At 37.4% G+C, this 22282-nt stretch overlaps 1 protein-coding gene across 2 annotated transcripts in view; it reads left to right on the top strand.

The window, feature by feature from the left end:
- The window catches only part of ANAPC10 (anaphase promoting complex subunit 10), a 74156-nt gene extending 52372 nt beyond the window's left edge, over positions 1-21784 (top strand). For both annotated transcript variants that reach the window (XM_060147699.1, XM_060147698.1), the window contains exon 5: positions 21410-21784. In XM_060147699.1, the coding sequence (XP_060003682.1) occupies positions 21410-21640 (231 nt within the window). In that variant the 3' untranslated portion in view covers positions 21641-21784. The remainder of the gene's footprint in view (positions 1-21409) is intronic.
- Positions 21785-22282: the final 498 nt, after the last annotated feature.

Below are 22282 nucleotides of genomic sequence, written 5' to 3'. Positions count from 1 at the left end.
ACTTGATGAGTCTTACTCCTTAATTTTCAGTTCTACTAACTTTAACTTCTTTTCCGTTTAACTTTTCAGTTTGATTTTTTTAAGTTTAAGTGTATTTTTGCTACAGTAAAGTATGTACATAGGTTGAAAGTCTGAAAGGACCGCAACAGCACTTCTCTCTCTGTTCCACACCCCCATCCTGTTCCTCGGGAGCAGTTCTCTTATTCTTAGTTATTTTAGCCGTTTGGGGGGTTCTTTTTGGTATTTGCTTTCATATTTCTCCATGACATATGTGCATGGATAGCTATAGTAGTTATGTGCCGTTCTACATAGCATGTGTGCACATATCTATAAAGACATGATCTAATGATGTCTTACTATGAAATATCAGGATTTAGCCCTATAATCCTGTTTCTTCTCTTATATACTTCTCTTCATCTTCCTAGTATAGTTTTTCATGCTACTTGCTAAATCATTTTCCATGTTTTCACTGTCATGACCATGTATTGTTTTTATACCTGAGTCATGCTTTAAACTTCCTTTTCAGGCATAATTTTGTTTTCCTAGAATTAATGATTGCCTCATTTTTTCCTGAATTTAAAAAATGTTATCAGTTACTGATATATCCCTAAATTCTCTGACGGATCTATCAAAAACCTCTGGAAACATACATACTCTTTCGGTTTCACATTTTTTTCATGGAAACATCCCTCCTGGACCTTCAGCCCAGCTACTGTGTCCGTGCGTCAGTGGAAGTTCATTCGGGGAAGCAGAGCACTAGTGTGTGTGTGTGTGTGTGTGTGTGTGTGTGTGTGTGTGTGTGTGTGTGTGTGTGTGTGTGTGTGTGTGTGTATGGGGACTGGTATATAGTAAGAGATTTGTTTCAAGGATTTTGCCTTACACGAGTAGGAGTTGGTTAAATAAATTCTATGAGGCTGGTTGTTTTCACATCTGATGCCACAGCTTGACACCACGGGGCAAGGAGTCAAAAGTGAAGATGGATGTGTAGCGGTGAAGGGCAAGGGCAAGCTGGAATCCAGGAGCACCAATACGAGGAACTGGGATCCACGTCAGTTCTCACTGCCTCCCACCTTGTGATGCCAGTGTCCTGCAGAAGGAGCTAATACCCTTTGTCACGGAGCAGACACATACCTGGCCTGGGAGTCAGAGAAGCTGCAGGAGGACCCAGGGGAAGGTGGAGCAATTGTAGGCCTGGCTGCTGCCCCACGACAGTGGGGTGCGCCAGCAGATAGTGACAACTTGTGTGATCACTAGTTTGGGGATCTACAAAACTTGTGGAATCACCTACATCAAAGCACAGAATGGCTGCTGCTTCACATCTGCCTTCGAAATCTTGCATGCAAATATCTCTTCTGTCTCAACTATCCAGAAACATGCCAGGAACGTAATTCTGGGAAATGTAGTTTAGGTTAGGCTAGTTGGCACGTTACAGAGCCACCACAGGTGGCCTTGAGAATGTTCCATTCAGATCTCTGACCGCAGGGAGTAACTGACTGATGGCCCCAGCTGCTGCTTTCTGGTATCCATCACCACGTCTGTGCCCCCAGCCAGTGAGTGAGCACAGCAGGGGTATTAACGGAGGCTCATTCCTGGGGACTCTGGAGTCTTCTGTCAGGCAGCCGTGGCTTAAGGACTTCTTGACAGCCTTGCCAAACTTTCCCTAGAACTGCACTGCAGTCTAACACATACACCCCTCCCTCCTTCCTTCCCGTCTCCTCCTGGGCCCAGACCTGCATGGTGTCTGACAGCTCTTCCAGCCTCCCCTGGCTCCCTCCCCATTTTCTTTCACAGATGTTTCCTTTAATAAATTTCTTGTAGATCTGTTCATGTCTTGGTGTCTCTTCGGAGGACTTGGACTAACAGCCATCTTCTTAAGACATCCCTTCAACATCATCTTGGGAATTTCCTTCACTTTTTTCTTTGGTAGATTCCTTTTTCCCTGGATCCCATGTCTTCATCTTTCTTGATTTACTTCCTCTTTTGGTGAAATGCATCCTCCACATGGAAGGTAAAAATGTTGAAACCTTGCATGACTGAAACCTTTATTTTAATCTCACCCTCGAGGGATGATTTGGCTGGGTATGGAATTCTTGTTTGGAAATAATTTTTCATCAGAATTTTAAGCACATTCTCCATTGCCTCATAGTTTTCTGTGTAAATGTTGAGAAATACAATGCCACTTTAGATTACTGATGCTTTGCATGTGACCTATTTTTTTCTGCAGAGGCTTTTAAAATCTCTGTACCTTTGATGTTCAGAAATTTTATGATGGCTATGCCATGGGTGTGTGTGTGTGTGTGTGTGTGTGTGTGTTTCCTTCATTTTACTAAGTGTGCAGTGGTTCCCATCAATGTGGAAACACCTGTCCTTTAGTTCTGGGAGGTGCTCTTGTGTTCCTTCATATTTTTCCTCTATTTTCTCTGTTGTCTGTTTCTGAATTTACATTTGTTAGCTGTGATACTTCCTGCATTGAGCCACTGATTTTCTCATTTTTTTCTCTTTTCTTTTCTCATATTCCAAGCAATTCATTTCACTTTGTATAATTAAAAATGTATGTATATATATATATTTCTAAGACCTCTTTTTGTTTCTTGGTCTTTTAAAAAATAGCATTCTGTTCTTGTTTTAAGGATGCATTCTATTATGTTGCAGAGGATATTAATAATGCTTTGTTTTGTTTTTAAATTTCTTGTCCTCCCTTCACTGCTTCTCTTGAGAGTTCCTTTTTGTTTTTGCTTGTTTAATTTCCATTTTTTGTTTTCTTTTTCTTTTTTTTTTTTAACGTGCCTGGAGATCCTTGGCTATTTTCTCATAGCCTAGGAGAGAGGCACAAATTAGCAGTTTGGAAGCAGTTTGTGCTCATGATAGAGTTTGATGCTTTCCAGGCCTTACAGCAATGTGGTCAGGCTGGTACCCTCACCTCTTTGCACACATGCCACCTTCTCAGTGAGGCCTCTTCTGACCACCTTACTTTAAAATGCACACACCTGCCCCCTGGTACTTCTGATCCTTCTTTCCCTGCTCTATTTTTTTCCCATAGCTCTTTTTCTTCCTCATAGCACTTTTATTACCTAATATATAATACCTTATTTATTATATTTGTTGTTCATTTTTCTGTCTTCCCCCACTAGAGCATCGGCTCCATGAGAGCAGAGATTTTATTATTTTTATTGATATCTTCCAACCATCTGGAATAGTGCCCAGCCCAAAATAGGCATTCAATAAATATTTATTACATTGGGGAGACTCAACACTATGTGTAACTCTTTTCTTATGGGCTTTTTCTTTTTCAGCTTTTCTCTTTTCCTTATAGTATGATTTTTTCCAGAAAATAGTAATTCATTCTGCGGCCTTGGAGGCATGGGGCGGGGGATAGGAGGTGGGATGTGGAAGGAACTTCAGGGTGATCTGCCTGGGAGTCAGCATCCTTATAGCTGAGCAAGATGAAGGGAGCTGAGGTTCACTGTTAAGTATGTAGATGTTTACTCACTTTTAAAGAAAAAAATAAGGTGCTGCCATCTAGTCTTGCTTTACCTGAATCTAGAGCCTCCCTTCTTTAACTTGTACTGATAGAATAAACTTGTAGTTTTCTGTAGGAGTAGGGAAGGGATGGTCACCTGCCTACTTAAACTGGGGGCTGGTGAGAATCTTGGCATCAAACTATTCCTTATATGGACTTCAGCTAGTTTTATTGTTTGCTTTGTTCACTTTTAACCTAACCTTGGCACCCCTACCTTCAGAACTACCTGGTGCTTTCAGTTTCAGAGATATTAGGGTACAATGCACCTTGCTTCTTCTTAACCTCTCCTATTCCCTTTGCATTTGTGGATTTATTCACTTTTCAGATTCTTCAGCTGTCATTTTCGTTGGGTTTTGGGAATCCATTATTTCCTAAACTATTTTTCAAAGCATTTGTTAATTATATTTGTCAAAATGGTATGTGCATAAGACTTGATGGGTGATTAGATATATTTCCTGAATATAAAATACATTAGTTTCCAATAAATTGATCATTTTCTCTTACTACACCTGTCACAGTTTCCAGTGTCCAGTACATAGTAAGTGTACAGTTTGTTGAGTGATGAACAGATTTGACTACTGGATTCAAGCTGTAGTGTGATGGCATTTTAATATATTGCTTGGAAAGTTTGAGGGTAAAAGTACTTTGCATGTGCTTATGTACTTGTGTGTTTTCTAGTGTCAAGAGAGATTTGAAAAAAGGTATCTACAGTTAGCATTTAAGGGATAGAGTGCAGGGATTCGAAAGTGGAGGCAAAGAGTTGAGAATAGTTGTCCTCATTAACCATGAGTGCTAGGTTTCTGAAAATGAAACAAACAAAATCTTGGTAAAAGATTAGGTAGTTACTGAACTTCAGACTTAAAGAAAAGTTAGTTAGGGGGACCAGGATCTCATGTGACAAACCAAAAGTTCTTTTATTATTCTTATTTTTACAAATATAAAAATAATTCACTAAACTGGAGCATACCTAAGATGCTTGACCCATTTTAAATGACATACAATTAGTGTCTCTTTGCCATCTCTTGATCTTTGGAATATTTTCAGAGTCAGTTTCGTGCACAGTGTAAATTTGCTTTTGCCTTACTGCAGGTTATATGGCTAAAACGTAGGTCAAGGACCACTCAACATGAGGCTGAGGAGGTAAGCAGAGACTAGATCACGCAGGGCATTGTCAACCGTGTTAAGGATCATGGGTTTGTTTTTACTATAATGAGAAACTAACGAAAGGTTTTTCAAGTTAACATTTTTGTCAGATGACTCTGCTGCTAATCTGAGTTTAGATTAGAGGAAGACGGAAGTGGCCATGGCAAGACTAGTTGAGAGGTCACTAGTAATCCTCGGCAACAGATATTGCTGAATACCTGTGCCACATTCCTCCATCTCTCTTCCTTGCCCACAGAGACCGCTTTTCACAGTAAAAACAGAAAATGCCTGATACTCCATTTCCAACTCCCCTTTCAGTTAGTGCAGAGGCATGTGATCCAGAAATGCCCAATGGGAAATCTGATAGCTTCTGGAAAATATTTTCCTCCTTAATTAAAAGAGGAGAAAGGCTTTTTGGACATTTGTTGTATGAGAACATGACGCTTGCAGCTGCTGCAGACATCAGACACAACAGAGCATGACAGAGCAGAAAGGTCTGGGCCTTTTTTTTTAAACTTTTAATTTTACATGGATACAAAAAGTCGACATATCATAAGTGAACAGCTCACTGATTTTTCACAAAATAAGGACACCTATGTAATCAGCAACAAATAAAAATCCAGAAACACATAAAAATCCAGAAGCCTTCTTTATGCTTCCTTATGCTCCTTCAAGGCTAACCATTATTCTAACTCCTAACAATATAGATCACTTTCACCTGTTTTTTTTTAAATCTGTTTTGTTTTTATTTTTCAATTTTTCACTTTAAGAGATGGCATCGTATTTTGCATATGCTCTTTTGGGTCTAGCTTCTTTTACTCACCATGTTTGTGAGAGTCATATGTTTGGGTAGTTGTAGATTGTTCATTTTCATTGCTATAGAATATTATGTTTTGTGAATATACTCCAATTTATTCATTTGACTGTTGGTATATATTTGGATGGTTTGGCTAACTAGTGTTCCTGTGAGTATTTTAGTATACACACTGTTGAATATATGTATGCATTTCTGTTGGGTATATACCTCTTTGATTTGTAGTAGCTCTTTAAATAGTCAAGATAGGTGTCCTTTTCTATACATATATACATTTCTATACATTTCCCAATCAGTGGCTTGTTATTTCCACTCTCTTAATGGTATCTTTTGATGAACAAAAGTTCTTAATTCTAAGATAGTTAATCAGTATTTGTTGGTTGGTGCTTTTTGTGTTCTGTTTAAGAAAATTTTATCTACTCCAAAGTTTCAAAGATATTTTATTTTCTTTTGGAAGTTTTATTATTTTACCTTTGATATTTAAATCCAAGTTCATCTGGAGCTGATTTTTGTTTATGGGGAGAAGTGAAGTCAAGATTATTATTTTTTCCCCCAAATGGAAATCCTTCATCAGCATTGCTTGGAGAGACCATCCTTTCCATACTGCACCAATGTCATCTTTGATAAAAATCAGATGACTGTAAATGTGTGGGTCTGTTCCTGAACTCTAATCTGTTCCATTGGTCTATTAGTCTGTCTTTGCACTAATACTACACTGTTTCAGTTATAACTTTATGTTGACCTTATATCCAGTGACCTTGCTAATTAACCTTTCTTATTAATTCTAATAGTTTATAGATTCTTTTTGTATTTTCTAGATGTGCAGTCATATAATTTACAAATAATGTTATTTTTTCTTCCCTTCCAATCCTTGTTCATCTTCTCTCTTTCCTTCTATCCCTCTCTCCTCTGTTCCCTTCCATTTTCCTTGAATTATTGTACTGTTTAAGACCTCCAGTACAGTGTTAAATAGAAGGGGTCATAGTGGATGATTGTCTTGTTTATAATCTCTTTATGAAAGTTTTCAATATTTCTCCATTGTATACAATGAGTACTATAGGTTGTTTGAAAGATGCTCTTTTTCATATTAGGGAGATTGAATTCTTTTCCTATTTGCTAAAAGTTTTAAGATCATAAATGGGTATTGAATTTGTCAAATGCCTCTTTTGTGTCTAACAAGATGATCATATGATTTTTCTCCTTTTTTTCTATTAATAAAGTCAATTACATTGATTAATTTTTAAATGATAATCCAACCTTGCATACCTGGACTAAACTCCACCTGGTTTGATTTGATTTGCTAGTAATTTGTTCTAGATTTTTTTCATTTGTGTTTCATGAGAGAGATTAGTCTGTAATTTTTCTTTCTTATACTTTCCAACTATTGGAAACAAAGTATTCTGGCCTCATAAAAAACATTTTTAAAATGTCTCTCCCTTTTCTATTCTCTAAGCATTTGTGCAGAATTGATATCATTTCTTTAAATATTTGGAAGAATTGAATGGTAATGCCATCTGGACCTGGAGTTTTGTGATGGATTTTAAATTATGAGGCAGTTTCCTTAATAGATATAGTTCTATTCAGATTTTCTATTTCTCCTTTTTGTTAGCCTTGATAAATTGTATTTTTCAAAGAATTTGTTGACTCTGTCTTCTGATCTATATGATCTGTTCAATCTGACAGATTTCTAGTTGCAGATATTTTCAGCTCTACCATTTCCATTTAAAAAGTATATTCCAGTTCTCAGATGAAATTATTTCATTTATTCATCTTTCCCTCTTATTTCTTAACTCTGTTAATAATAGTAATTTTTGATTGATTGCTAGACTAGACTCTAGATCTGTGCTGTTCAGTAGAGTATCCACTAGCTGCATGTGGCTTTTGGCTAATCTTAATTGAGATGTGGTATAAGTGTAAAATGCTGGATTTTGGAGACTTGGTACAACAACAAAAAAAAGGCTGTAAAATAGCTCAGTAACTTTTTGTATTGATCACATGTTGAAGTGATATTCTGGATACTCTAAATATAAAATTAATTTGTGCTCTTTGTGCATTTGAAAATGTAGCTATTAGAAAATTTTAAACTACATATATGCCTCACATTTGTGACCCACACACTTTTTCTATAGGACAGTGCCACTCTAGATGCTGTTTTCTTTTTCTAGAGAGTTCGATTTTCCAGAGCTAGGCGGATGGGCTGAGAAGCTTTACTCCTCTCAGCCTTCAAGTTGAGTTGACTTGCGGCTGTACTGCAGCTTTGGTAAGGTTCCATCTGCCTCTGTTCTGTAATACCCCTATGTCATGGCCACTCAAGGCTGTCATTTAGGGGCCTGGTGTGTTCACTGGGCAAATTCTAGACTCTCAGACTTGTTTCCTCACCCCTGAGAGATTGCCAGAAACTCCGCTCTTCTTCTGAGAGACCCTTGATTATCCCTTCAGCCTCCCATTCCAGACAACTTCACAATGTGGCAAATATTTTGAGGGGAAAATAGGCCATGTGCTTAAAGCTCTTGAAGTCTCTAATTACATCTTTTCTGAAAGACCACTAGTCATAGCTCTGCATGTTTCTCTGACTTCAAGAAGCAGCCCTCTATCTGGGCAAAACCATGATTTGCAGCATCTTACCCCATCCTAGAATCAACAAATGCCCCATGGTTAAAGTGGGTACAGAAAGACCGGCAACCTCTCTGAGGTTCTCTCCTCACCAGAACCTGGCATCCTCTAGTCCTCTTTGTTTTAGCGGCTCTCTGATAACTCTAAAGTGATGATTTAAAAAATTTTACCTATAGTTATTCTCAGTAGAAACACTGTCTGCTTCAAACTACTTCATTCTCTTGGATTTAAAAGAGATATACTTAAAGTCCAGACCTCTCTGGTGTGGCTTCTATCGTGGAATCTTTCTACCTTGCCTTGCCTTGCCTTGCCTTCTGTAGATAATGCTATCCTTTGCTCTAGAACCTTTAAAAGTTACCTCTTAGAAAAGAGAATATAAAATTTTGAATCATCAGCATATAGCCATTTAAGGTATCTGAAGTCAGGGGTCTGGATACGATCGTATAGGACAGTTGTATAGATTAAACTCTGTATTGTGAGACTAGTTTTAGGTCAGAACTGTGAGGAGTGCAACACTTAAGGAAGAGAAAGAGGAGTTTCCAGAAAGACAAAGAAGAGATGAGAAAGGTAGGAGGAATATCAGAAGAAGGTAAAGTCACAGAGTCCACAAGAAGAGAACATTTCAATAAAGAGGGTGCATCAAATTATGTAGAAAGGGTAAGAAAGTTTGAAGTGAAAAGGACCCTGTGGATTTAGCAGTAATGAAATTTATATTATCTTATTACCTTACAACATTCTTATGACGAAAGCATAAAAATTATATGAGAATAAAGTGTATCCTAATCTTATTTATGATCTACAAAAATGACGATTTCATATGATTCGGCCTGATAGATGGAGAAGTAAAGGTTTACCAAAGAGAAGTAATTTGCTTAAACTCAAGAGTAGACACGAAATTCAAATCTTGTTCTTTTGACATCTGGTCTTATGTCCTTTGCACTGCACTACATATTTTTATCTATTGCTATCACTTCTTAATTATTCATTACTTAGATAAGTCTTTTCTCCCTCTTTTTTTTTGTGGTACGCGGGCCTCTCACTGCTGTGGCCTCTCCTGCTGCGGAGCACAGGCTCAGCGGCCATGGCCCACGAGCCCAGCCGTTCCGCAGCATGTGGGATCCTGGGGCACGAACCCGCGTCCCTTGCATCAGCAGGCGGACTCTCAACCACTGCGCCACCAGGGAAGCCCTTTTCTCCCTCTTTTTACAAAACGAAATCATAATTTTATTATGTGCGCATGTATTTGTTTATATCGGCTATTTTTCTTTTCTTCGTCTTAAAGGGACATTATTATTTTTTCCAGTTTTATTGAGAAATAATTGGCACACGTCACTGTATAAGTTTAAGGTGTACAGCATGATGGTTTGATTTACTTATATTGTAAAATGATTACCACCATAGGTTTAGTTAACATCCATCATCTCATGTATTGATAGATGGTGAAAAGAAGAAAAAAAGATTCTCCTTGTGATGAGAACTCTTAGATCTACTCTCTTAACAACTTTCCTAGGTATCACACAGCAGTGTTAGCTATGGTTTTCATGGTGTACATTACATCCCTAGCATGTATTTATCTTATCTGTTTTTCTTTTCTTTTTTTTTTTTTTTTTGTACGCGGGCCTCTCACTGTTGTGGCCTCTCCCATTGCGGAGCACAGGCTCCGAACGCGCAGGCTCAGCGGCCATGGCTCACCGGCCCAGCCGCTCCGCGGCATGTGGGATCCTCCCGGACCGGAGCACGAACCCGCGTCCCCTGCATCGGCAGGCGGACTCTCAACCAGTGCGCCACCAGGGAAGCCCTGTTTTTCTTTTTAATGATAGTTAAGTCTGGTTAACTTGTTGTTGTCCTCCAAAGATGTTCTGCAATTTCTTCTTAACATTTCTTTACCATTTTGGCTTTTGATGAAATTATTGTTTTTAATTGACATTGACTTAAATTGTAATTCAGAATTGTTCATGTAGATTAGAATACTCTCTAGGTCTTGTCTTTTTGTTATGCCTCTTTTTTTTTTAAAACAAGTAACTTTAAGACCAGTTAAACTATGTAAACTTAACTCTCCAGGAACTCTTTCTGGAGGAAATTTCTCTACATAGAAACTTTTTCAGACTTACAGTCCAGAATTAATATCTTGACCCTCTGTAATAGAGTGACTGATTTTGACCTTCTGAGGTGGTCCCTTCTTCACTAGGGTAAAAGAGCTTGCTTTCCATAGTGAGCTCTTTGAGTTGGATTCTGTCTTTCTTGTTAAGGTGCCTTTGTGGTATCCTTACTTTTAACATATTTGGAACTTCTGAAGTTTCTTTTGGATCATATTAGACTTTCTTTTGCTACAAGTAGGTCATGATTGCTGTTAACTGGTTCTGTTCCTTCCTAAGTGAAAGAATGGTTAAAATGCCAGGATCTGCTGCTTCTTGTGGTAACAGTTCTCACATTGAGGTTCTATAGAATTTCATCAAGTCACAGCTATGGTTAATGAAGGAGCAGAAGGTAGTGAGAGTGGAGAGCAGAGGGCAACTTTCTTGAAGCAACTTTCAAGTCATTGTTCTTTATTCTATTTATTTTCCAGGGATATGTGATTAGCAATAGGAAGGGACATGTGAACAGCTTTGTATTTAATATTTGATGTTATTTTATTTTATTTTTTTTTGCGATACGCGGGCCCCTCACTATTGTGGCCTCTCCCGCTGCGGAGCACAGGCTCCAGACGCGCAGGCTCAGCGGCCATGACTCAAGGGCCCAGCCGCTCTGCGGCACGTGGGATCCTCCCGGACCGGGGCACGAACCTGTGTCCCCTACATCGGCAGGCAGACTCTCAACCACTGTGCCACCAGGGAAGCCCTTGATGTTATTTTTATTAACAAATGACTTCTTTTTTTTTTTCTTTTAAGATAAGCTTCGTTTATGGTGGAGTTAATACTTATATATATCCTTAGAGGATATATATCCTTAGAGGATACCCTTAAATAAATCAAAGCCAGAGTAGAGTTGTGACTTAGAGATTGCTGATAGGAAGCAGAAGATCCTGGAGCCAGGCGGAGAGATCGCTTCGTAGAGAAACTCTAATGGATTGTATTTATATACAGTTTTCACTGATAGCAGCTGATATCAAGGAAGGAATGTTGAGGAAAGGTAGTAGCTCCTATTCAGAAGTGACTTGGTGGGCTTTGGGCTGGCAGCAGTGCTGATGTTGTGGGCCATCACATGGCTTGTCCTGCCACTAGGTGGAATACCTACTATGTAGGCTGCCCCTAAAACACACGTTTTATAAGTAACTAATTAAATTACCAAACAAGATCATGGTCAAGTAATGAAATGAAGTGAAATGAAATGTTGAAGAGATATTTATTTCAAACTAACACTAAGAATTGGCTCAGCTTATTATAGCTGTTTGGGTTAGTTATAAACACCTGTAAAGCAGTGTTTTTTATGCAGAATTTTCACCAGTCTTATATAAAATTTTCAATATTTATTATTTATTTGCTACCCTTGCAAATAAAAAAACTAATGTTTTCTATTTCTGTGTAAGAAAATTACCACAAACCTAGTGGCTTAACACAACATGTATTTATTATCTCACAGTTTCTGTGAGTCAAGAGTCTAGGCTATCAGAGAATTCTTCTGAGAGAGAACTGATTTGGCAAGGTGGGGGGGGGTCACTGGTGACTTTGACAAGATTGGATTCAGTGTGTGGACAAAATTTAGATTGAAGTGGGATAAAAATAACTAGGAGGTGAAAAAATTTTTAAACTTTTAAAGGAGTTTTGCTGTGAAAAGAAATAGAATTGGGGCAGTATGTGGAAGAGGACATAGGATCAAGAAAGGGTTTTATTTTTAATGTTTAAGATGACAGATATGGCACGTTTGTAATGCTGATGACAGTGATCCAGGAGACAAGAGAAAATGATTTGGAGAGGTAGTGACTACAGTGGGAGCAGAGTCTTTGGCTGGGAAAGAAAGGGTGAGCAAATGGAAGAACCGTTCTCACAAAGATGCAGGGGCAGTTCAACTACAGTATAACAGCTGGTGGGAAGATGGTAATTTTTTTCTCTAATTGCTTCTATTTTCTTAGTGAAATCAGATATCAGCTCAGAGAGAGAAGATTAGAGCAGGTGTTAGGATTTGAGGGGAAGCTCAGAAAGAGCTATTCCAGAGACAGTGAAAGCATATTTTCTAAAGGAATATAGTAAGAGTTTTGCATGGTGCTACATATATACTTGCATATATACTTGTCTTAAATTTAAAGTGAGAACCAATCATCATGTTGATTATTTTTCTCCAATAGGCATTGAACAGGAAGAGAGTTAGGTTTAACCAAGATTGTTGTGTTCTCCCTCAGAAAAGTATGAAACAGGAAGAGAGGAAATTGGATTTCAGTATATAAAGGGATTGATTATCATAACGAATTGTGGGGTATCACTGAGGAAAAATGGGAACTGAAGACATTGAATGGGTTAACGAACAGTAAAAAAGTAGATGGAATCAGTAGTCTAGCTGTTTGGCTAGGGTTGATGTTATGGCAGTGGCGTCACTTGAGAAAGCTGGTGACTTGGGCTGTAGAGATGGGGATGCTTGAAGTCAAGATGTCAGCGATCTTACAGCTGCTGCCCATGATCCAATATAGAGCAGGATGGTGGGGGAGGGATAACTGAAGTGGAGTGAAGGTAAAAATTATTGGAAATGAAGAAGCTGAAGAGGAGAATCTGGATCATTAAATGGATCATCTCTGTGGATATTGAAATCACCAAGAAGGAGGATTCTGTTACTGGAGCAATGGAATACAGTCAATGACATATTAAAATCATGTGCTGAAACTTTCTGAAACTATTCCTCTTTTGAGTTCCTCTCCCAAACACACCAAATTACAAACAGATTTTTTAATAAGGTAAGTATGTTTATTGAGAAAAGCATAGATAAGACATAAACTCAATAAAATGAGAATGATCCATATTCTCACCATTATAGATATTTCCTATTTATATTTTGGTGAATATCCTTTCAGACTTTTGTATCCATACAAAAAATCATATATATAAGATCATGCAATACATGCTATTTAGTACTTTGCTCTTTAAAACTAACCAGAGGTAGCTGCAAATAACTGCAAACATATGAAGAGATGCATCATTTTGAATTGCTATCAGGTATTCCAGGGTATGGATGTACCATAATTAGTCACTGTTTTACTATTGCTGCATAACAAATCACACTAAAACTTAGTGGTGTTAAACAATAGTAATCACTTATAATCGCATGGTTTCTGTTCAGGAATTTGGAAAGAGCTTGGCTGGGCATTTCTCTCTTGGAGGCTTTCATGCAGTTGCAGTCGTATGTCAGCTAGGCTGACTGGGACTGGAGGATCCACTTCTAAAGTGGTTCACTCATATGGCTGGCAGGTTGGTGCTAATCGCTGGCTGAAGCCTTGGTTTCTTTCTACATGGGCCTCTCTATGGGGCTTCTTCTTGTCATGGGAGCTGGCTTCCCACAGAAAGAATGATCCAACAGATGCAGGCAGAAGCTGCAGTGCCTGTTGTGACCTATCTGCAGATGGTCACTTCTGACATATTCTATTTGTTGTACAAAGTCAGCCCTGATTCATTGTAGGAGGAGACTACGCAAGGCCGTGAATTACCAGTGATCATCTTAGGGGCTGGTCACCACAACCACCCTTCTACTGGTGGCTATTTAACTTGTTTCCAAGGAATATTATTATACCTAGCATCTCTGTGCCCTGTCTTAAGTATTTCCCTGTAGTTTCAGAAGTGGAGTTGCCGAACTACTTTTCAAAAAGATTATTATACCTATTTAATTTCCAAATCAGTCTAGGAGAGTATACATTCCCCTCACCCTCACCAATACTTAGTGTTTGTAATTACTTTAATCTTTGCTAATCTGATAGACATTTTATAATATAGAGAGATATAGATATAGATAGATAGATATAGTATCTATTTAATTAGTAGTGAGATTGAACAATTTCCTTGTGTCTGTTGGTCCATTGCATTTCTTTTTTTCTTATATTATTACTGATATTAGTTCTTCATTGTGAAATTTACAAGTGTTTTTTCTCACTTTGCTATTTTTATTTTCTTTTAGTCTTGTAGATATTTTTGATGTTCATGTAGTCGTCTGTTTTTTTTTCCCATCATATTTGGGTTTTTGAATTGCTTTGAAAGGTGAACCCTACCAAAAGATTATAAACATGTTCCTGTATATTTTTTCTAATACTCTTGTAGGTTTGTTGTTGTGATTATTAATTTATATAGTATTAAAATTAAATATTTAAGAATTTACTTTTGTGTTTGGTATAAAGTTAATATCTAAACTTCTCATTTAATCAACCAGTGTTACAGTGCTGTATTTTTTTTTTTTTTTTTTTTTTTTGGCGGCACACGGGCCTCTCACTGTTGTGGCCTCTCCCGTCGCAGAGCACAGGCTCCGGACGCGCAGGCTCAGCGGCCATGGCTCACGGGCCTAGCGGCTCCGCGGCATGTGAGATCCTCCCAGATCGGGGCACGAACCCGTGTCCCCCGCATCGGCAGGCAGACTCTCAACCACTGCGCCACCAGGGAAGCCCTACAGTGCTGTATTTTGATCAATCCATCCTTTCTTCACTGTACATGTTAGTTTTCTACTCAATATCCATTCTCCCTATCCTTCTCCTGTTAGAACTCCAATTTTATTCGGCTCCCTACCCTGCAGAAAGTAGCCATGTGCTGCCACCTTCCCCAACCCTTGGAAGTGAATCCTAATTGAGCCAAACCAATCATGGTGATTCCACTCCTCTCCTGATTGACTTAGGGATGGATATTCAATAAGAGCTTCAGGGAAGAGGTGCTTGTTCTTAAAGAAAGGAACCAAGAGAGGAACAGTACTTGATTTCTTCCTCTGGAGAAGAAGTCTAGGAGAAATTAAGTTTGGGACAATGCTAGCTCACCCACACTGGAAGAACAAAAGGAAGATAGCACCTTGGTCCTAGATAGCATTTTTGAGCTTCTGAATTAACCTCTCCTGTGACTGTTAACTCAGGTATTTGAACTGTGTGAGGTGATAAATGTCGTCATCATTTAAGCATCATTGAGTTAGATTTTATGTTACTTGCAGCCAAATGCATTCTGATACACCTGCAATGTGAAATGCAGTACCACACCATTTATTTAATACAGCTTTATACTCGATGTTAGTATCTGGAATTATCAGCCCTATTCCTCATCCCCGTTTTTCTTTTTCACATTTTAACTCTTCCTACCCCACCCTTTTTTTCCAGAAAAACTTAATTAATATTTCTATCTCTGCTTTCTTTTTGGTTTCATCTGTCAAATGTATTTTTACCATCTGCTTGTATTTAGAATATTTCTTAATCACTGCGTTAACACACAGGTTTGTCTTTTTAAGATAATATGTAGTTACTTAGATTTTGAGGGTTTTTTTTAAGTAACAGTTTTAATGAGATATAATTCACATACCATACAATTCACTGATTTAAGATGTATACATTTTTATCACTCCCCAAAAGAAACCCTGTACTGATTAGTAGTCACTTCCCATCCTGCCCCCCAGGACTGAGCCCTAAGCAACTACCAATCCACTTTCTGTCTCTATGGATTTACCTACTTTGGACATTCATATAATAGAATATATACAATGTGGTCCTTTATGACTGGCTTATTTCACTTATTTTCAGGGTTTATCAATGTTCTACATACACCAGTGCTTCATTTCTTTTTATTGCCAAATACAATAGTATTTGTATCGTATGCATATACCCCAATTTGTTTATCCATTTATCAGTTGCTAGACATTTGGGTTGTTTCCATCTTTGGGCTATTATGAATAATGCTGTTACAAACATCTGTGTACACATTTTTGTGTGGACATATGTTTTCATTTCTTGGATAGAAACCTAAGGGTGGAATTGCTGGATCATATGGTAACTGCGTTTAATTATTTGAGGAACTGCAAGACAGTTTTCTAAAGTGGCTGAACCACTATACATTTCTACCAGCAGTGCTTTAAGGTTCCAGTGTCTCCACATGATTTGGGGGTTTTTTTTGACTCTAAGAAAGAACCTGAGTTTTTATGTGTGTGCATTTTTTATCGTGGTAAATATACATAAAATTTACTGTTTTAATCATTTTAAAGTGTATAATTCTGTGATATTTAGCATATTCACAATGTTGTGCAGGTGTCACCACCATCCACCTCCAGAACTTTTTTATCTTCTCAAACTGAAACTCCATATCCATTAAACACTAACTCCCCATTTCCTCCTTCCTCAGCCTCTGGCAGCTGCCTTTCTACTTTCTGTCCCTATGAATTTGTTTCCTCTAGGTACCTCATCTGAGTGGAATCATACAGTATTTGTTCTTTTGCCACTGGCTTATTTCACTAGCATAATATCTTCAAGAGAATCTGAGCTTTTTTAAGGTGGTGTTTGGTACATGCATCTTTCATCATCTTATTTTATGCTGTCTATATATCATCCTGCCATGTCCTTATATAATATTATTTCCTTTTTTCCCTCTCTGTAGAGGAAATCTCTAGATTTTGAAATCAGCACCCTACTTTTAATTCTCTTATTGTTCCCTTTTGTAGTTCTTTTTATGTTATATGTGTAGTTACGTATATGACATAAAGGGAACTGTGTTATGGTGAAGAGATTAGTGGCCAATTTTCTCTTGCCCATATTTATTTTATTTTTTTGGTATAATATAGGATTTTGGACAAAATTATTATTACTAAATTATCTTTACATTATGTAAACATTACATTAGTGTTTAAAAGCATAGACTCTGGAATCTCACTGCTTGTTTTAATCACACCTCTGCCACTTGCCAGCTGTGTGACCTTGGTGAAGTTATTTAAACTTTCTGTGTCTCAGTTGTTACATTTGTCACATCAGGATAATAATATTACCTGCCTCATTGCTAGGATTAAATAGATTAATTTACTTAGTGCTCTTAGAGTAGTACCTGGCACATAACATGTGCTATATAAGAGTTTACTGTTATTATCATTAGCATTCTCCTTGAAGAATTATTGTTGGCATTTACATTTTATTTTATAAAAATTAATTTATTGTTTTTGGTTAACTGTGTGTGTGGTTTTTTGTTTGTTTGGTTGGTTTTTGGTTTCTTCCTCACTGCTAGGATTTTTATTATGTCCTCTTTCTTGAAGTCTTATTGTCATGTTTAAGTTGTATCTGTTTGTACTACTCTGAGTAGTTTTTTCAGGTGTGATCCGCTGTCTTGTTTACCACTATATTTTCAGTCCCTAGAACATAGTTTGGCACATAATAGGTGTTCAGTAAAGATTTGATAAATGAATGTGTGCCTGGAGTCCTTGCATATCTGTCAGGCTCTGGCAAAAGGGGGCCTTAGAGGGAAATTGCAAGGCAGGAAGAGGAAAAGGGGACTTGCTTCTTTCTGTTTGAACCCTGTTTGCTTCCCATCATCCCAGCAATGTTTCTTCACAGCAGCCGGTCCTTCTTCTAGCAAGGCTTGAGTCCAGTTTGCAGTTTCTCTGACTCTCACGGTACAGTCGTCCCTCCATACCTGCGGGGGATTGGTTCCAGGACCCCTCATGAATACCAAAATGCAAGGATGCTCAAGTCCCATCTATAAAATGGCACAGCTCAGTGGGCCTGTGTATCCAGGGGTTCTGCATCCACGGATATGGAGGGCCGACTGTACCACCCCCTGAAGCCACACATCTGAAAAACCAGCACTGCTAGCCAGTTGGCACCCCCTCCTTGAGGTCTGTATGCCAGCCCCACAGGGCCCTTCCTCCAGAAACCCAGCACCAGCCCAGCAGCTCCCTCGTAGAGATCTAAGTTCCAATCCCTCTATGAACTTCTCAGTCTTAATTTGTCTCTTTGCTTTGTTCCCCAACCTTAGAACTGCACTTCTGGTACTTGTTCCCTCCATGATACCTTAGTATTCTCCTTGGCCTCTCCATTTCTCTAGTTAGCAACTTGATTCCTCCTTAGGGAATTCTCTCTTAAAATACCCTGTGTGTCTCCTGACTCCACCCTGACTGAGACAGCTTATCTGTCTTATGAAATTATGTCACCTTTCTGAAGGTAGACTCTATCAATAACTATTCTCTATGTCAGGGATCAGCAACTGCAGCCCGTGGGCCAAATCGAGCCTGTGTCCTACTTTTGTAAGTAAAGTGTTACTCAAACATAATCACATCCATTCACTTTCATATTGTCTATAACTGTCACTTTGCAAAGGCAGAGATGAGTAGTCATCATAGAGACCACATGGTCCACACCACCTATAATGTTTGCTGTCTGGTCCTTTATAGAAAAAGTTTGCCAACCCCTATCCTACATCTATAGTTAGCACAATTTTTGGTATTTAGTAGACATGCCAATAAAAAATGTTAAGCGAGGGAATATATGGAGGAAAGAGCCATAAAGGGAGATGGTAAAAAGAAAGAACAAGGAGGAATATAGAAAAATTTACATTTTAATGGTGATGAAAATTTTATTGAGGTCCAGATCAAATATAGGGGAAAGGAAGAAAGTTAAACTGGCAAAATTTTACCTTTCATTAATTTTCTGTTTAAAAATATTAAAAATCATGTAAATAAATTTTGCTTAAAATATATTAACCTTTTAATCGAACTGTTATGAAAAAACATTGAAATTATATCTACCATGTGTACTTGAATTGTTTTAAATCCATGAAATAAGTTAAAATATGGCAGTATCAGAATAATAACATTTTAGAGTTGACTGAGAATTTTAAACAGAGCACAATAGAACTGAAGTAGACACATAAGTTGGTGTTTATGACTTTTAGGCAATGTAGTTGATTGTGAAGCCATTTGAGAGATGTTAACAGCTACACACACTTTGTAATATACATTTAGTGACTGAGATCAGTAAACTTTTTATGTTCTGAAGAACTAGTTTACTGATAGTATTTATTGAATAATTTACTACATTTACAATTCCGTACATATCATGCCCCAAATCATATCCTGTAAAATCTTAGTATAACTTCCAGTACAGTGAAGCACTTAAAAAATACTCTGAAAATAACATTGAGTCTATCAGAAATAGTGGTTGAATTTGTCAAAAACATTCTATTAGGAAGGAGTTGAGTAGAATTTTAGTTTTACTTTTTGGTCATTACTGAGATTCATTATTGTACATTTACCTAGAGAATAGATTATCCCAACCAGAGCTGCTTTCCCCCTTCTCTGAACTCCTGTGTGTATCTATTATAATAGTTTCCTGTTGTTGCTACAAAACATTACCGTACACTTAGTGGCTGAAAACAACACACAATTATTATCTTACAATTCTGAAGGTCAGAAGTCCAAAATGGGTCCAATGGATGAAAATCAAGGTGTCAGCAAGGTGCATTCTTTTTAGGAGCTCCTAAGGGAGAATGCTTCTTGCTTTTTCCAGCTTTTAGAGGATGCCCACATCCCTTGGCTTGTGGTTGCATCACTCAGCCTTTGCTTCCATCATCACGTCTCCTTTACTGTCTCTCTTATAATGACCCTGTGATTACATTGGGCCCACCCAGGTAATCCAGGATAAGCTTCCCATCCCCAAATCTTTAACTTAATCACATCTGCAAAGTCCCTTTGCCATTGTAAGTTAATGTATTCAGGGGATTTGGGGAGGAACATGGACATCTCTGGGGGCCTATTATTCTGCCTAGCACATCTTTCTTCTTTTATTTAGAATCATTGAATGTCAGAGCTGAAAAGGACATTGGATGAAAACTTGTCCAATCCCTTTACTTTACACATGAAGAAGATGAATGAAACCAGAGGCTGTTTGTCTGCCTCTAAGCACTCTTTAGGTGTGAATCAGGCCTAATTTATGTTTTGTATGCCTAACTATACTTACAATAATACCTTGAACATTTTAAGTACTCAGTAACTATTTATTGCCTGAATGATTAAAAGGTTAGTGATAGAAACCAGATATATCTGGTCTCTGACTCAATTATTTTAAGTTAGTGCTAATAGGAGTTTATAAAAAGCCACTGACTGACAATACCATAAAGGGTAGAGATTCATTTATTCTTATATTTTGTAATTAAAAGGAGGAAATTATTCCTTCTTAAAAATAACTACCTTTTTTAGTATTCCATTTCTCTGTCTCTTGTCTCTTGTTTTTCTAGAGTAACTCATGGAATCCGGATTTAGTTTCTTTTATATTCATTGCCATTGGGCTGGGTTGATAAGATAAACCTGTATTTTCTGTAATGCATATTTTTCAGCTGTGTCCAATATTTAGGACAATTTAAAAATCAATACTTATCTTTTAAAAACTATTTCATAACTTTAGGAAAAATTTTAGAAATTTAGGTTCATTTTTTTACTTGGTTAAAATAAAATGAAAAAACATTTTTTTAATTAATTAATTAATTTTTGGCTTCGTTGGGTCTTCATTGCTGCACACGGGCTTTCTCTAGCTGCGGCAAGCATGGGCTTACTCTTTGTTGCGGTGTGCAGGTTTCTCATTGCAGTGGCTTCTCTTGTTGCAGAGTGTGGGCTCTAGGCGCGTGGGCTTCAGTAGTTGTGGCATGTGGGCTCAGTAGTTGTGGCTCGCGGGCTCTAGAGTGCAGGCTCAGTAGTTGTGGCGCACGGGCTTAGTTGCTCCACAGCATATGTGAGCTTCCCAGACCAGGGCTCGAACCCATGTCCCCTGCATTGGCAGGCAGATTCTTAACCGCTGCGCCACCAGGGAAGTCCCAATAAAATGAAAAATTTTTTAAAGTTTATCTGGCATTTCTTTTTGAAAAACATTAAAACCTAGATTTTAGGTTTAGATTGTCATTCAGATAGATAAATCACTTACTATTTTCCAAGAAAAAAAGCTTTGTCTGATACTTGTGCAATGACTGATTTTCTTTTGTTAATATTCTTGTAGTTTATATAGAATCTGATTTATTGTTATGTGAGTTTGGATATATTAGGCATAGTTCTTGAAATAAAATATACCAGAAGCATTATGTTCTAAGCATTTAGAGTCTTTTCTTACTTGTATCAGCATGGTTTTTCATTGGCCCTATACATTTATACATGTCTAAATCATATACACGTTTCTACAAATACTAAGATTGCAAATAATTCTATTTTTATTTTGTCTACAAGAATGGTACATGTAAAGTGCTTAGCAACTGTAAAAATGGACCATGGTAAAAGTGACCAATAACTGATAATGTTTATTATATTGTCATGCTGTCCATGAGAAAAATGTTAATTATAAGTCAACTTTAGAATACATTCATTATAATAAATTATATTCATTGGGTGAAAACATAATCTGACTTTTCTTTTCTTGGCAGCAACTTGAATTGGTGGAACCAAGTGGCTGGATTCACGTTCCCTTAACTGATAATCATAAGAAGCCAACTCGCACATTCATGATACAGATTGCTGTTCTAGCCAATCATCAGAATGGAAGAGATACCCACATGAGACAAATTAAAATATACACACCCGTGGAAGAGAGCTCCATTGGTAAATTTCCTAGATGTACAACTATTGATTTCATGATGTATCGCTCCATAAGGTGACCTTGAAATAGAACAAAAGTCATTAAACATATCTTTGTCTTGTCAGTAAAGATTAAATCTGGTATCTTTATTGAAAAATGGATCAATTATTTTGCAATTTTTTATGCATTGAAAAGTATTTTATTGTAACTTTAATAAATAACTTTTGGGTCATACTATGTTTATTTTCTTTAACATAATAAAGCTCACATATTTTATAATTATTAAAATGAATTTGAGCCAATCATTAAATTTTTCCTTATGTCAAAAGAAAACCAGTTGAACTGAAAATTTTTAAGATATACACAATTTTTTACTAACTAGGTAATTATTTCATATAGTGATCATGCATTACAGTAATGATTTACTGCGTGTTTGGGAACAAAACTATGTTTTACCAATAGATATTATCTTTAATAGGCCAGAATTATTATTTTTTTCTATCCAGAGGAAGCTTCTTCTATTAATACTCGGTCTTTTTAAAAACTGTGTCACAATAAGCTTAGCATTCAGTGTGTGATGAGAACCATTCTGATTTGGGGAATGTAATTAATTGTGTCATAATTATTGTACTCCCATGAAATATTTTTAACCCTAGGGTTGTCTATCCTGATATTATGTCAGCAATTGCCAATATAATCTGCTGTTTATTCTAATTCTAAT

The sequence above is a fragment of the Lagenorhynchus albirostris genome, chromosome 4 (genome assembly GCF_949774975.1).
Source record: "Lagenorhynchus albirostris chromosome 4, mLagAlb1.1, whole genome shotgun sequence".
Classification (NCBI taxonomy): domain Eukaryota; kingdom Metazoa; phylum Chordata; class Mammalia; order Artiodactyla; family Delphinidae; genus Lagenorhynchus; species Lagenorhynchus albirostris.
The sequence above is the reverse complement of the archived record's forward strand: the minus strand, read 5'-3'. Positions and strand labels throughout refer to the sequence as shown.